Raw genomic sequence first — 14,381 nt, 5'->3', positions numbered from 1 at the left:
CAGCTAATGACTATCGGTCGGCCAGAAGAGTTGCGGCCCTAGCCGGTCGGCAGTCACCAAGATATAGTGCTTGACCCCGATCAACCGGGTCGGACAGTTAGTGTGGGCACTATAGCTTTGGGTGTGCTTGGGGATGAGTTAATTCAACTGTTGAGAGAATTCAAGGATGTATTTGCATTTGATGTTTGTGAGATGCCAGGAATAAGCCCTGACCTGGCCATGCATAAAATGGCTGTAAATCTAGCCATTAAGCCTGTCCGCCAAAAGAAAAGGAATCATGGAGAAGAGAGGAATCAGGCGGCCGCAGCTAAAGTAAAAAAGCTGCTGGATGCCGGTTTCATTCGATAATGTTATTACCCAGACTGGGTAACCAATGTGGTTCTCGTGAAGAAGCCGAATGGAACTTGGAGAATGTGTGTGGATTACACCGATCTGAACAAGGCATGCCCTAAGGATAACTTTCCCTTGCCCAAAATCGACCGCCTGGTTGATTCAACGGCCGGGCATGCCTTGATGAGTTTTATAGACGCATACTCCATATTCCATCAAATTCCATTATGGGAAGAAGATCAAGAGAAAACAACGTTCGTAACTGAGCAGGGGTTGTACTGTTACAAAGTTATGCCATTCGGTCTTAAGAATGCCCTAGCTACCTTTCAATGACTTGTTAATACAGTATTCAGAGATCATCTCGGCCGGAATATGGAGGCGTACATTGATGACATGATTGTCAAATCAAAAGAGCCGGCCGATCATCTGAAGGATCTACGAGAAACTTTTACCGAACTCAGGCGGCATAAGATGATGTTAAATCCAAAGAAATGTGTCTTTGGTGTTGAGTCCAATAAATTTCTCGGATTTTTAATTGATCAGCGTGGAATTGAGGCCAACTCTGAAAAGATTCAAGCCGTCCTGGACATGAAGTCACCAAGGACGATTAAGGAAGTACAAAGATTGACCGGCTGTTTAGCAACACTTGGTAGATTTCTGTCAAGATCAGGGGATAAGTGTCGTTATTTCTTTCAAACCATCAAGAAGAAAGCCATGTTTGAATGGACAGAGGAGGCCGAGGAAGCATTCGTACAGCTAAAAAGCCACCTGCATACATTACCTCGGCTCGTCAGTCCACTCAAGAGTGAGAAGCTATTTATCTATCTCGCCGTCTCTGAACACTCTCTGAGTGCCGTCCTGCTTGCTGAACGGGACGACCACCAGATCCCAGTCTACTTTATCAGCCATGTACTTCACAACGTTGAGCTGAGGTATCCCCCTATTGAAAAATTTGGCTTGGCATTATACATGGCATCGAAAAAGCTGCGGCCATACTTCTTGGCACATTCAATTGTGGTCTACATAGACCAATCTCTGAAGAAGCCATTTATAACCCTAGAGGCAAGTGGCCGTATGCTCAAGTGGGCCTTGGAAATGAGAGGTTTTGACATTGCATTTGAGCCAAGAAAAGCAATCAAGGGACAAGCCTTTGCTGATTTTTTAGCTGAGATGACTCGGCCGGATCTTCAGCCGGCCGGAGACCAGATCTGGAAGGTGTTCGTGAATGGTAGTGAAATAGCTACCAGGTGTGGTGCAGGTGTCATATGTCAGTCTCCTCCTGAGGGAGATAAGTTTCAGTACGCTATGAGATTTCAGTTTCAAGCCTCCAATAATGAGGCCGAGTATGAAGCCCTCCTGGCCGGCCTTAGAATGTGTAAGGCGGCAGGAGCAACAAAAATTGATGTAAGCTCGAACTCCCTACTTGTAGTCGGCCTGGTGAATGGAGACTTCGAGGCAACGGAGCCGGCTATGATGAAATACCTAAAAATTGTCAAGGAGGAGGCTAAGGGCCTAGATCATTTTACTCTACAACAAGTTCCTCGTTCGTCTAATCATCAGGAAGACGCTCTCTCTAAATTAGCATCCTCAGCATCATGTGATACCCCCAGGTTGGTATTTTGGGATATAAAGGAAAGAAGGAGTATTGATGCCGAGCCGGTACATATCATTGATAGAAGCTCCACTTGGATGGATGGGATCATATCTTATCTAAAGGATGGATTACTCCCGACCGATCCTAAAGAGAGCTGGCTGATGAAAAAGAGAGCGACCTGGTTCGAAATGAGTAGGGGGAGTTATTTAAAAAGGCATTTGTGAAGCCGTACCTGAAGTGTATTACTCCTGAGAAAGGACATGATGTCCTGGACGATCTTCACCAGGGTAGTGCGGCTCTCATATTGGAGGACGAGCCTTGGCTGAAAAGGCTGCCCATCTGGGCTACTACTGCCGAGCTTAAATTCGGACGCCATGAAAATGGTGAAGAAATGTGACAAGTGCCAGAGATTTGCAACCTTGATCCACCGCCCCGCCAACAGTCTCCCGGAGTTCGCTCCCAGAAATAGAGCCTTCCCTGCCCCTATCGGAAATAGGATTGACTAGCGATTCCGAAGGTAGTTTACTTCCATCTCTTTTCCATTTCCTAAGTTCTTGGAACGTCAATCAATTCTATATTTACTTCGGTAGTCTATAGCCTAAAAAGACTTTTTTTTATTCTATTTATTAGAACCATTTAGTTTCGCCGTGTTGTAACAGAAACACGAATGATATACTATTTCTATATATATATATAAATTCGTGCCAAACCAGCCAACCCAGCCCCATGGCTGTGAGAAGAATAAAGAAGATAGGTGGCTGGGCCATCAAATCTCGTGTTGGTTGGAAAAAAAAGCGAAAAAGGCTGAAACATCTCCTGATTGGGTCTCGACTATTGGTAAAGCAGTCATACTTCCTTCACCTAAACGAGAACTTGATTTAGCGGCTCTTTCCAAAAGTCGTGAATGCAAATAAAAAACATCTCCTGGATAAGCTTCACGCCCAGGCGGCCTTCGTCAGTAGTCCGCTCCCCTTTGCCAAATGGGGGATGGATATTTTAGGACCGTACACACCAGCATCTGGTCAAAGGCGTTACATGTTTGTAGCAGTAGACAATTTCTAAAGTGGGTGGAGGCCGAGGCTGTACGGGGCATCAAGTGGATGGATGTTTCAGCCTTCATATGGAAGAGTATCATTACATGTTTTGGCGTTCCTCAGTCTATGGTGTTCGACAATGGACCCTAGTTTGAAACGCCTCAACTCAAAGAATGGTTGGAGGACTAGGGCATAGCTCATTGCTTTGCTTCAGTCGGCCGACCACAAGCCAATGGCCAAGTAGAGGCATACAACAAGTTGATCTCCAATGGAATCAAGCGCAATCTTGAAAGGGCAGGCGGCTTATGGGTTGATGAGTTGGTTAATATATTATGGTCCATACGAACCACGACCAAGAGCTCCATAGGAGAAACTCCATTCTTTTTGGTTTATGGCCTGGCGCCGAGGCTATCCTCCCAATTGAGATGTATGAGCCCACCCTTAGGGTGATGCTATATGATGAAGCGGCTAATTGGGAAGCCATGAAGACCGCCCTAGACTTCCTTCCTGAAGCTAGGGGCAACGCGACACTTAGACACGAAATCTATCGCCTAAGGATGACAAGGGCATACAATCGCTGAGTGTCAAAGCGACTGCTAAAATTGGGAGATCTGGTCCTAAGGAAGATGGAGGCTGTGGGACGAGCAAATGAAGATGGAAAGTTGACCCCAAACTGGGAAGGGCCGTATCGAATCAGGGAAGAAGTCCGAGATGGGACTTACCGTCTCAAAGCCATGAACGGCTGACCAATTCCACGTACATGGAACACTGACAATTTGAAGAAATATTATGTTTAAGTTTAATACTTAGCCAAAAGCTGTTTATACAACTAGGGCTGTTGACCGAGCAATGTAAGTCGTATGGCCACAACAATGTAATTTTGACAAAGTAATGAAAAGTCAAACATTGTTATATTATTTTCCATTCTATTTATGCTTAGTTGCACGGTCATAGTCTACACAGTAATGCCGCGTGAAATTTGTGATTAGGTTGCTTGCAACACAGCAACCCGGTCGTAGAATAAAATAAAATAAAATAAAATAAAAACGAGCGACTTGACCTTAAGTCGCATGTATACGTCCGTCCCTCACTGAGACAGACGGAAAAGGTAAGGTACCCTATGAAACCCCTCTAATGGGGAAAGGGCATACCTAGGCATTACAGCCCAGCCAAACTTAGAAATTTTAAGTAGAGATCATACTTGAAATTTTTTGAGCGCGTCCGAACGATAGTTTCAACGGACAAAATCGCATAAAGCAAATCGAACGGTCAAATAATGTGTTGATTCGGCGTACCACCTAGTCCAAGGGCAATCATTTTTATGATTTGATTGACTTACTAGTAGTCATGCCCCCAAGGTATAAATTCTACCAACTCAATCAAACCACTTAAAATATGGACTAGGTGAACGCTGAATAAAGGGCCAGGGCATAACCCCCCATCGTACGAAAAAGTAAAAACATGTTAAATGTAAAATTTGCAAAGTATGAAGAAAAATAGAAAACTTGGATTAATAAAAAGACCACTCAAAAGGCGCAAATAATCTTACATAAAACCGCTCGAAAAGGCGGCAGATAAAGAAAATAGAAATTAACTAAACAAGGCAGAAAGAGCTGAAATCAAGGGGCGGCTGGGGTAGAAGCTGGATTTTGGCCTAGGCCGAGCTCTTGAACGGCGGCAAGGGACGCGTCCTTAGCAGGCGTCTCCTTGCTCTCCACTTCACCGTCTTTGTCGGCCGCCACTTCTTCGTTTTCCTCCTCTTCTGAGGTAGTTGGTGTGACGTCCGGCTCAGGAGAAGACTGTCCGGCCTTCTTAGCCTCTTCTCTGAGGCAGACAAAGTTGAGGCGTTTGGTGAAGCGTTCTTGATAAAAGGCCTCCTCGCCCACGTCCACCATAAGCTCAAAAGCCTTAAAGAAGTGGCTCTTCAGCCTATCCTCAGCATTCTGTTCAATGCGGATAACCTCATCCGCACTAGGGGCCTGAGGTGTTTGCAGCTGTAGAGTCAAGTCCTCAACGAACTTCTTTAAACTCTCCACCTCGGCCTTGAGAACGTCTGCCTCGTCCAAGGCCTCCTTCAAGTGTTTTTGGGCTAAGGCCACTTCACTTCTAAGCTTTTCGGAGGCCTCGAATCCTTCCTTCCAGCGCTGGCCGTCCAGGAGGGCCTGATCCCTCTCTAGTCTCATGGCGTCTCTGGCCACGGACTCTTGCTTCAGGGCCTGGCCCAGCTTCACCAAATCTTCAGCTTGCCGCGCCGCCTTGTCGGACAACGCGTTGATTTGGGTTTCAAAGTATTGGCGCTGGACGACCGTTTCCCTAGTAATGGCATCCTGGGTCTTCTGAATCTGGTCCCAGGCATGCTTCAGCCTTTCATTCTCCTTGTCCTTCCATTCAAGGAAGGCATTCAACCGCAGGAAGAGCTGCGTACAGGGAAAACGTGTTAGCAAAATAAGAATGAAAAGTTGACTAAGTATGACAGTTGAAAGAGAAATTACCTCAGCACTGCAGTTGATCATTGGGCCAAGGAAGCCCTCATAGATCTCCCGCAGCTTGTCTCGCTGCTCAGCGGGGACCGCCCTGGCCATGGCCTCCCTCATGGCCTTCCTGTCTGCGCCCGTAAGGGATTGGCCGGGCAGCTTCATATGCAGCTCCTCTGCAATGTCTGTGCGCGGGCGCAAAAATAAAAGTTTAGCTCAGGTTCAATTGGACTTATAAAGAGCGAAATAAAGATTCAAAGTTATTTGGACTGACCGTCAGAGAAGCTTGGAGGGTTAGGAAGCTTGAAGGTGAATGACGGGGGCGGCGTAGGCTCGTCACCCTCCTCCCCCGTCCGGCCAGGCTGGTCGCCGACCGATTGAAAGGCTTCAAGCCAATCAGATTCGTGGACTCTTTGCACGGGCGGAGTCACTTCTGGCCCAGTCGGTTTTGTCGAGGTCGACTTACCCCTATTGTCCGATTTCTCGGACTTATCATGAACCTGCGTGGCGGCCGGATCCATGGACTTGGAGGCCCCGCTATCACTCACTCGGGGTTGTTCTCCTTTGGACTGCTTGGAGACAGTCCGCGATGTGGTCTTAGCCGCAGTGGTGGAAGTGGTCTTAGATGCAGCCGTCTTCTTTTTCTTGGACGCCCTACCGTCCTTGTCCGTCTTGAAGGCAGGGGACAACTGCTTCCGTTTGGACCTAGGGGTCGGAGTTGACAGCTGAAGAGGCAAAAGTTAGCGAAAAGTGAGCAAGATAATACAATTGGTTGGCCGTGTCTAGTTAGGAAGAATATCTCTTCCGTAATTCCAACACGGACGCAGTAATACGTCCGTGGGAACCCAGAAGGGAGGACCTTCCAAGCATCCCAGCACAGACGAAAAGAAGAAATGGAGGTGAATATAATTGCCTCTTTAGATTGCTCGTACAGCTTCCGACGAGCCTTTTAGCGGGCCAAGTCAATTTCTGACATATTCACTTCCCCTTTCTGCTCTGAGTCCAGCATCTTGTACGCCTCAGCTGTAAAAGAAAAGGAAGAAGTGTTAGAAAACCCTTCAATTTCAAATAACCTATGTATGTGCAAAAATATATGTCCATGCGTCCACCTTGGGGCAAGTTCTTGTACAGGCCATAGGCGGACATGAATGTGGGATCCCGTAGCCAACTGGATAAGGGGACCTAGTTGCTTGGAACGCGCTCAGTTTTGCCGTTTCTCTTCACCCTCTTGAATTTGAAGTATTCAAGCTGGTGCTCTTGGCTGGTGTGGACGGGTGGCTTATCAGGCTTGAGGTCCCCGCGTCCAAGCTGAATTGGTTCAGCATTGAACCGATTCATCCGCAGGTTAAATTCAACATCTTTGGTCTTGATGCGGTAGAATCGGTGCTTCAAGTCACGCCATTTGGAGACGCGGTCAACCACCATCATGTAGTCCCTATTGGAACTCAGAATAAGCCAGCCGTCCGTGTCGGTGTCCAACTTGGTTAGTGAGTGCATCTCACATAAAACTGCAAAGTCCGGCTTGAAGCCTTTTTAGATGCGCGTCACCAAATACCCAAAAATGTTTAACCAGCTGTTCGGCATCAGCTGGAAGAGAGAAATGTCGTATTCGTCCAGGATGGTGCGGACGAAGGGGTGGAGAGGGAAGCGCAGTCCGACGTCTAGAGCCGCCCTGTAAACACTAAAGGACCTTTGGCGCGGCCTCTCTCCCTCCCAAGCAGCCACAACATGTCACTTCCTTGGGGGCTGAATTTCAAATCCCTCCCCAAGGTGGAGAAAGGCCTTGTACTCCTCAAAATTGTCATTTAGGTAGCCCAAGGCAGTGCTACCCACCGTACAGGCGTACGGATCCTTAAAGTTATCAACGTTGGCAACGTCTTCCTCGGCCGCCGCCTCGCCCTCGGCCGCTTTCTCGACCTCTCCCTCCTCTTGTTGAGGAGCACTCCCAAACTCAGAAGACAACACTCTGTCCGGATCGGCTGCCTCCGCTGAGCTGCGGCTCCTAGAGCTACGGTCGCCCCAGGAAGAGGTAATGTCTTCATGAATTAGGGGCCTTTTTCCTTTGTCTTTGGCATCGGTCGTCTGACTCCCTGTAGGAACAGCTCTGCGAGGAGGCAGGTCGGACGGTTCATTGATTGATACCTCAGTCCTTGGCCTGTCCGACCTGCCATATCGGAGATAGAGTTCGGAAGAAGTGGGGACGGACGGATCAGCGTCCGCCCGAGAAGAGAAAGGAGGTCCTTCACAGAGTAGCAACTCGGCCCCATCCATGACCAAGCTGGCATATTGGGGGAACATTAATCCCGGAGTTCGCCCGGACGTTCCCCCCGCAGTAGAAGCGCCTTGAGTTCTTTGATGCTCCTCAAAAGAAGAAGTTACTTCCACGGCTAAGCAGTGAGTTCCCGTGGAAGCGTTCGTAGGAGTAGTAGAAGGCGTTTCTAAGTTAGGGTTGTTAGGGTCATAAGGAGGCCTAGGGTGCACCAGACTACCGTCTGGATTTCTGGCCGCATGACGATCATGCGTCTGCATTGTTCTTGCCATGTTCGACTGCAGGGACAGAGAAGAATAGGTGGAAGTGAGTTGGTACGCACTAGAAATGGACCCACTCCATGAAGGAGACAACTCGTCTCCGTCCACTCTAGACTCCTCAGTCCCAGGCGAACGGCCGGCCTCATGAGGAGAAACGGACGAAGCCTAGTGTTGAGCTAGATTAAAAAATGAAGAGTAAAAGAAATTAAAATGCAAGGAAAAGAAAACAGGCGGCCTACCTCTGTACTTGTAGAAAACTTGAAAAAGTCTTGAAGGTTGACCGGAAAAATCAAGGAATGTGCCCGGAAAACTCAAAGGCACGGCGGAGATACTGAAGATTCAAAGGAAAAGGCACTTTCTCTCTCTAAAAGCTCTGACTTCTCTCTAGAAAATAAAAGATCCAAAGTGTGAAAATGATGCTAAAGCATTTGTATATATAAACAAAATTTATTGGGGTAGGATGGTAACTTCATCTTTCTCGCCTAAAGAAGTTGAACGGTTATAATTTGAAAATTTAACCTAGAATTTGAAGGGTTAAAGGACAACGCCGTTAGAATAGGCGGAAAAGAAGACAACCTAATAAACGACACGTCCAAAAATAAGCTGACAAGAAGACGAAGCTAAAGCTCCCTCCAAAATGGATAGGCGGCCGATTTTCCCAACAGTGAGACGGTCTACTGTTGTCCGCTCCATCCACAAAGATGGGCGGACGCTTGAAATTTTTAGGCGGGCAAAAGCTGCCTGTCAAAACCCTAATGCACTCGTACGCCCCAAGGCTATTTGAGGTCAGAGGAGTCGGCCTGTAAGCGTACGAGCCACCCCCTCTGAGGGGCAAATGTTGAGGGTAAAAATACCCCGTATACGTGGACCAGTCCCATAGCGACACGTGGCCCAGTTATAGGGTGACACATGTCACTATGGGAAGATGCCACGCATCCAGCTTAAGAGCACTCAAAGGCTCAGGCCAATCTCGTAGCGACACGTGGCCCAGTTAGAGGGTGACACGTGTCGTTACAGGAAGATGCCACGTGTTTAGGGCATATATGACCCCTTAAATCAGCACGCAAGAGAGGCCTAATAACATCAGGGCCCAAATCCCGAGAGATATCAATGAAAGCGTAAAACGGCGCCCCCAAAGCAACACGTGGCATTCACTGATTGCGCAGCCAGCCATGTCACGCAATTTTAGGGTACAAACCCTAGAAAGGGGCACGAGTTCCACCCTTATAAATACCCCAATCATTTATGATGGGAGGGGTGGATTAAGACATTACAACAAAAAGAGCATTAATTAATAGCTCCAACTTCTCTCTACTTTCTCTCTCTAGCCTTTTCTGTTTCCGATCACTAACTTGATCGTCGGAGGCGAATATTCCGACAACCGGAATATTCGTTGTTTTGCAGGTCGGACCGTCTCGTTGCCAGGAGAGCGTGACCAATATCCAGGGAAATCCAAAAAACACCCGAAACAACTAACATGTGCACCTCACGTGACCAATTAACTTTACTTTTCTTTTATTTTTCCTCCCTTTCGCTCCATACATTCCCCTCTTCGTCAATCCTCTTCATCATACTTTTGTTTTTATAGCCTTTTATATAATTGCACGTAAACGTAAGTGACGAAGGGGGAATGAATGAAGGAAAAAGGGGGGAAAATAATAGAAAAGTGGGTTTAAGTAGGTCACATGAGGTGCACATGCTAATCAAATCCAGAAATGTCAATCGATAGTCTAAATCCGAAAAGTGGTGGGATTCAACAAAAAAAATTTAAAACATGTGTGGTTCGAAAAAAATAATTTAGAAGATGGTTTTCAACAAAATTTGGTTTTTATAAGATAGTTTTTAACAAATTTTCCTTTTTATTTTTATTTTGTAATAACAGTTAGCTTTTTTTTCAAACCTAGTAGCAGACGTACCTTCGCTCCCTTTGGGACAGTGTAGCCAGCGTAGGAGATGTCGGAGATGGCTTCTCGGAAACCTCCAACCGCAGGAGGTTTTAATCTCATGGTTTCACATGCCACATTCCATGTATACTTCATGCTCTGAATATCTTTCCAATTCAATAGCTCCCCTTTCCTTTTCGATTGTGCTATCTCCAATTGTTCTAGCGATCAACATAGCTTATCAAAATGCGTTTTTAAGATGGTTGCAATACTTTGACATTAACATTATACATGTGTCTCGCTTAAATGATTGGAAAAAAAAGGGCTTAATTGGTTAACTAATTAAAGTAAATAATAATGAGGGTGAAATAAAACTAGTGCATTAGTAAGTGCACTGCTTTCAGTAAAAGTTATAGATTTTCATGACAAAGTTTGATCTATTAATAAGGTTTTGGGGGTCACTTTGAACTTTTGAGACTAATTTGGGGTCAAAACACTTAAAAAAAAGTATTCTATCCGTCCTTTAATACAATGCCTTTTTTGAGCATTTATTCCTCACTTAATAAAGAGAAAGAGGCATTATATTAAGGGGCGGAGGGAGTATTGTAAATACCTCATTTTGATAATTTCACCCAAATCGAGGCCATTTTTAACTTGCAAAACGAGTTATTTTCAATAAATTTTTTTTTTTTCAATTCTGACCTCAAATTGATCTAAAAAAAATCAAAATGACCCCCCAAAACCTTGATATATAGACCAAGTGTTAGCACAAAAATGAATATATTTATTTTTAAAAAAGAACTAAATGTAAAATAGGTGGTGATTTCTTAAGTTTTTTACTTTAAGGAGTAGTTATTTAAAAAAAAAAAAAAGTTGGTAAAAATTTAATTATTGCAAGTAAGAATTATATTACTTCATACCTTGTAAGACTTTTGCATAAACATCTGGATATTGAGCAAGATAATCTATTATAAATGTGATCAAAGTACTTGTAGTATGAAATCCTGCAAATTGGAGACCAATTATTAGACCCGCTATTTCCTCGTCGTCAATAGAGTTGAAATCTTCTTCATATGAAGCAATAAGCAGTTTACTCAACAGCTCTTTGCCAACGATTTCGATATCCACATTATTTTCCTTTGCTGATAATATTTCTTCTCTCTTACTCCTCATTAGATCCATAAGCTTGCCTTTAACAATCTTCGACGCCTTCAAAGCCTGGTTATAGGATGTACCAGGCAAATTTACTGGCACCGAAAGAACCCTCTCAGCCAAAGTGTAAAAGGGTTCGGCGACTTCCCTTGCTAGATCTTCGTTTGAGCTAACTAAAAGATGGACATCATTAGATAGAGTGAAGTCTTTCGATAAAGGTTGGACCTTAACTTCGTTATAAGGAACCCAATGCTTCTCCAAGTGCTCGCTTGCCCTTGAATGCATAACGCCTACACAATCTTGCAGGGATTCGAGTCTAAGGAAGTTGTGTAAGTGCTCCATGAAAAATCTCCAATGAAGCGACTTATTATCAACATTAGTTAGTGAAAAGGCTCTAGCAATGCTCTTTGGTAACCAATTCGTAAATTTATTTTCATTTGAATAGATGAACTTGTTACCTCATGGACCGCAACAAAAGACCACGTTATGCCCTGCAAAGGACGTTTGAAAGATGTCCGGAGAGTGCTTTATCATCCGGTCACGTACAAATTTAGCAGGGTTTGAACTGAATTCCAAAGTTTTACCAAGTATCGGCCATCCAAAATTACCTGGAGGATGGTTTGAAACACGGCCATTCTTTTTGATTTTATTAAAAATTAATAGGGTGAGGATTGTAAGAGCACCAACACCTAACAAATAGATTGAAGTCATCCTTTAATTTGGACAATGAATGCTAGCTCTTTGTTAACGGAGTTGGACTTTTGTTTTACTTGTAATCGGTGTGAGGAAGATAATATGATTATATAATGTTCTTGGGCTAATAAAATACTACATATCCAATTTCGTATGTATATTTAAAAAACTGGAATTTGTTTTAAAAATCGGTTACGTAAATCATGAAGCAACAATTTAAAATTACCTATTGACTATCGCTTGTTTTTTTTAATAAAGTTTATTGATGCTACCCACCTCTGATCTAGTATTTGTTGGTTAGTAGTTCTTGATCGATGACTTCACTTTATGTTAACGACCTTAACGTGCGAGTCTCAAATCACGTTATTGATTAGAGTTATAATTTTTTTTTTTTTTAGTCTTCAGTTTTGGATGTCACGCATACAAAGAATGTGTATTGGCTATCAACGTTTTGGTTTGTAGTTAGGTATAAGGTATAGGACTGAAATGAATACATAATATCCATACTCTTGATGTTTGTTTAAGAAAAATCTAATTTGTATATATAAACCTAAAATCCACACGGTATGAGGGTATAAGGGAAGATTTGGGTATAACTCATACAACACCTCTAAATAAGAGGAAAAAATTGTTCTCGGTCAACAACTAACCATATATAGGGTATTAATAAACAACTTTCAATTTCAACCTCACCTTAGTTTCATTATTGATTTCAAAAATATATCACTTTGTAAACCAAACGCTCTCAGATACTAAGGATCACTCTTGTAATGTTGAAGTATAAACTTCCCAAACAATACATGCTGCCATATGGATTTGGAATGAAATCTCTTTTGGTCTTGTGAATTGGACTCTATCTTTTGGTTGTGGTTGCGATCCAAGCATGTATTTAACATGCAACTTAGGCCCCGTTCACATTAATTTATTTTTGAAGAACTGATGAAATTAATTTTATAGAACTGAAATAATTATTTTTAGATCAATCTACAATCATATTGATGGATCGAAGAGGGTGAAGGGTGGCGACTAGCTATTTTCAATGAGTCACAGGGGTAAATGATGAAAATCGACCCCAGAATCTCCTGAAACCGGAAATGATGCTCTGACCACTTGAGATAATCCGCACTCTCTCAATAAAAATAATTCTTCAAAATGCATACTAAAGCTGGCGCTGAAAGTGTAGTAGCAATATCAAAGAGACCGGTCATCTATAAAAACCGATCACTTTGATCTTTTATAATTAAAGAGAACGGTTATCTTTTTAACTGGTATCTTAAGTTATCTCCATTTTTATTTCTTGCTTTATTTATATCTTTGTATGTGTTGTGCTGCTAATTTTTAAATTTTTCCCTAAAGCTTCTCAATTAAGAAAAAGAAATCATAGAGTTAAGTAATACAAGTAGTTTTAAATTACCATTTGTTTTTTTTTTTTTTTTTTTTTTTTTGAACGGCAATTACCATTTGTTTGTAATATGTTATTTGTACTACTTTCGACTTGTAAGTTGGAGTTTTTATTTATTACTATTCGGTTAGCATGGATTTGTGTGTCCTATTTTTGAATTGAAATCAATTTGGTTATAATATAATTTTTGGAGTGAATTTAATATGAACTAGATTTGGGGGAAAAAAATCGTACTTTCACAAGTGATGAATAATTGATGGTGACTCACATCTCAAAAATCCCGACCCACCACTAGAGGCGAAAACCATTTTTACTGGCGATCTCCTCGAAGGTTCTTGTATACAACCTAGTTTCCTCCATACAAGCTTCTCACTAAGAGCACTTTGAGGGTTTGGGTGCATGGTTTTTGCTCGACGGAGAGTATTATGAAATCTCAATTAAGGGGGAGATTGTTAAGTTGCAAGTGTGAGTTGTTGTCCCACATGGAAAAATTAAATAAGAATCACTAGTTTATAACCTAAGTGAGCTACTCCTTATGCCATATGGTTTAGAATGGAACCTCACTTGGGCTTATGTGTGGTCTTTCCTCTTCTCTTCCCATTTCTTAGACGTCGTTGTGTAGCATCTGTATTCCAAACTCACCCTTTATTTTAGAATAAAACCTCACTTGGGCTTATGTGTGGGAGTATTCCGAACTCACTCTTATATGGGACCATTGGTATTCTGTGCACCATGGTGCACAGTAAACTACATGCTCCAGCCCAACACACGGACCAATAAACACAACCCAAACAAAAAACACGCCCAACCCAAACATCATGTTTTCGGTTTTTTTTTTTAAAAAAATAACCGTTCTAAACTTCCTCCTTCTAATAAACCGGCACTTTATTTTTTTAATCATTTTAAAACATTCTCTCTCTTCTCATAAATTATAAAGTTTCATCTCATAAATTCATTTGCATTTCTCTTTCCTCATTTCATTTTTCTCACTCAATTCTAAATTTCTCTCTCTAAAAACTACTACAATTCCATGGCGAATGAAGAAGATTCACCGAAAACACCTTCAAAAAGGTGAACATCACTCCAATAACTTTGATTTTGATTCAATTTTGATAAATTTGTTAAATTATTGTTGTTTTAATTTTTTGAAATGTTAAATCATCGATATAATTTTGTTTTTTTTTTGTAGAAAATCAAAACTAACTCCGTCTAGTGATGAAGACGAAGATATGTAAGTGATTTATTGTTCTAATTACCAACAAAATGAGTAATTTAAACCCTAATTTTTAA

At 42.8% G+C, this 14,381-nt stretch overlaps 1 protein-coding gene across 1 annotated transcript; it reads right to left on the bottom strand.

The window, feature by feature from the left end:
- Positions 1-9,783: 9,783 nt before the first annotated feature.
- On the bottom strand, positions 9,784-11,754 carry LOC110715106 (beta-amyrin 28-oxidase-like). The gene is made up of 2 exons (XM_021893684.1): positions 10,765-11,754; positions 9,784-10,065 (listed from the first exon to the last, which is right to left on the bottom strand). The coding sequence occupies exons 1-2, from the start codon at positions 11,336-11,338 to the stop codon at positions 9,827-9,829; spliced, it is 813 nt and encodes a 270-aa protein (XP_021749376.1). The 5' UTR covers positions 11,339-11,754; the 3' UTR covers positions 9,784-9,826.
- Between the last annotated feature and the right edge of the window lie 2,627 nt (positions 11,755-14,381).

The sequence above is a fragment of the Chenopodium quinoa genome, unplaced genomic scaffold, assembly GCF_001683475.1.
Source record: "Chenopodium quinoa cultivar QQ74 unplaced genomic scaffold, ASM168347v1, whole genome shotgun sequence".
Lineage (NCBI taxonomy): Eukaryota > Viridiplantae > Streptophyta > Magnoliopsida > Caryophyllales > Amaranthaceae > Chenopodium > Chenopodium quinoa.
This window is presented reverse-complemented; position numbering and strand designations above follow the sequence as displayed.

Coding starts and splice junctions, on each gene's coding strand:
- LOC110715106 (XM_021893684.1), bottom strand. CDS start 11,338: ATGGAGCACTTACACAACTTCCTTAGACTCGAATCCCTGCAAGATTGT. Junction 10,066..10,764: donor TTATGCAAAAGTCTTACAAG/GTATGAAGTAAT, acceptor GTTGATCGCTAG/AACAATTGGAGATAGCACAA.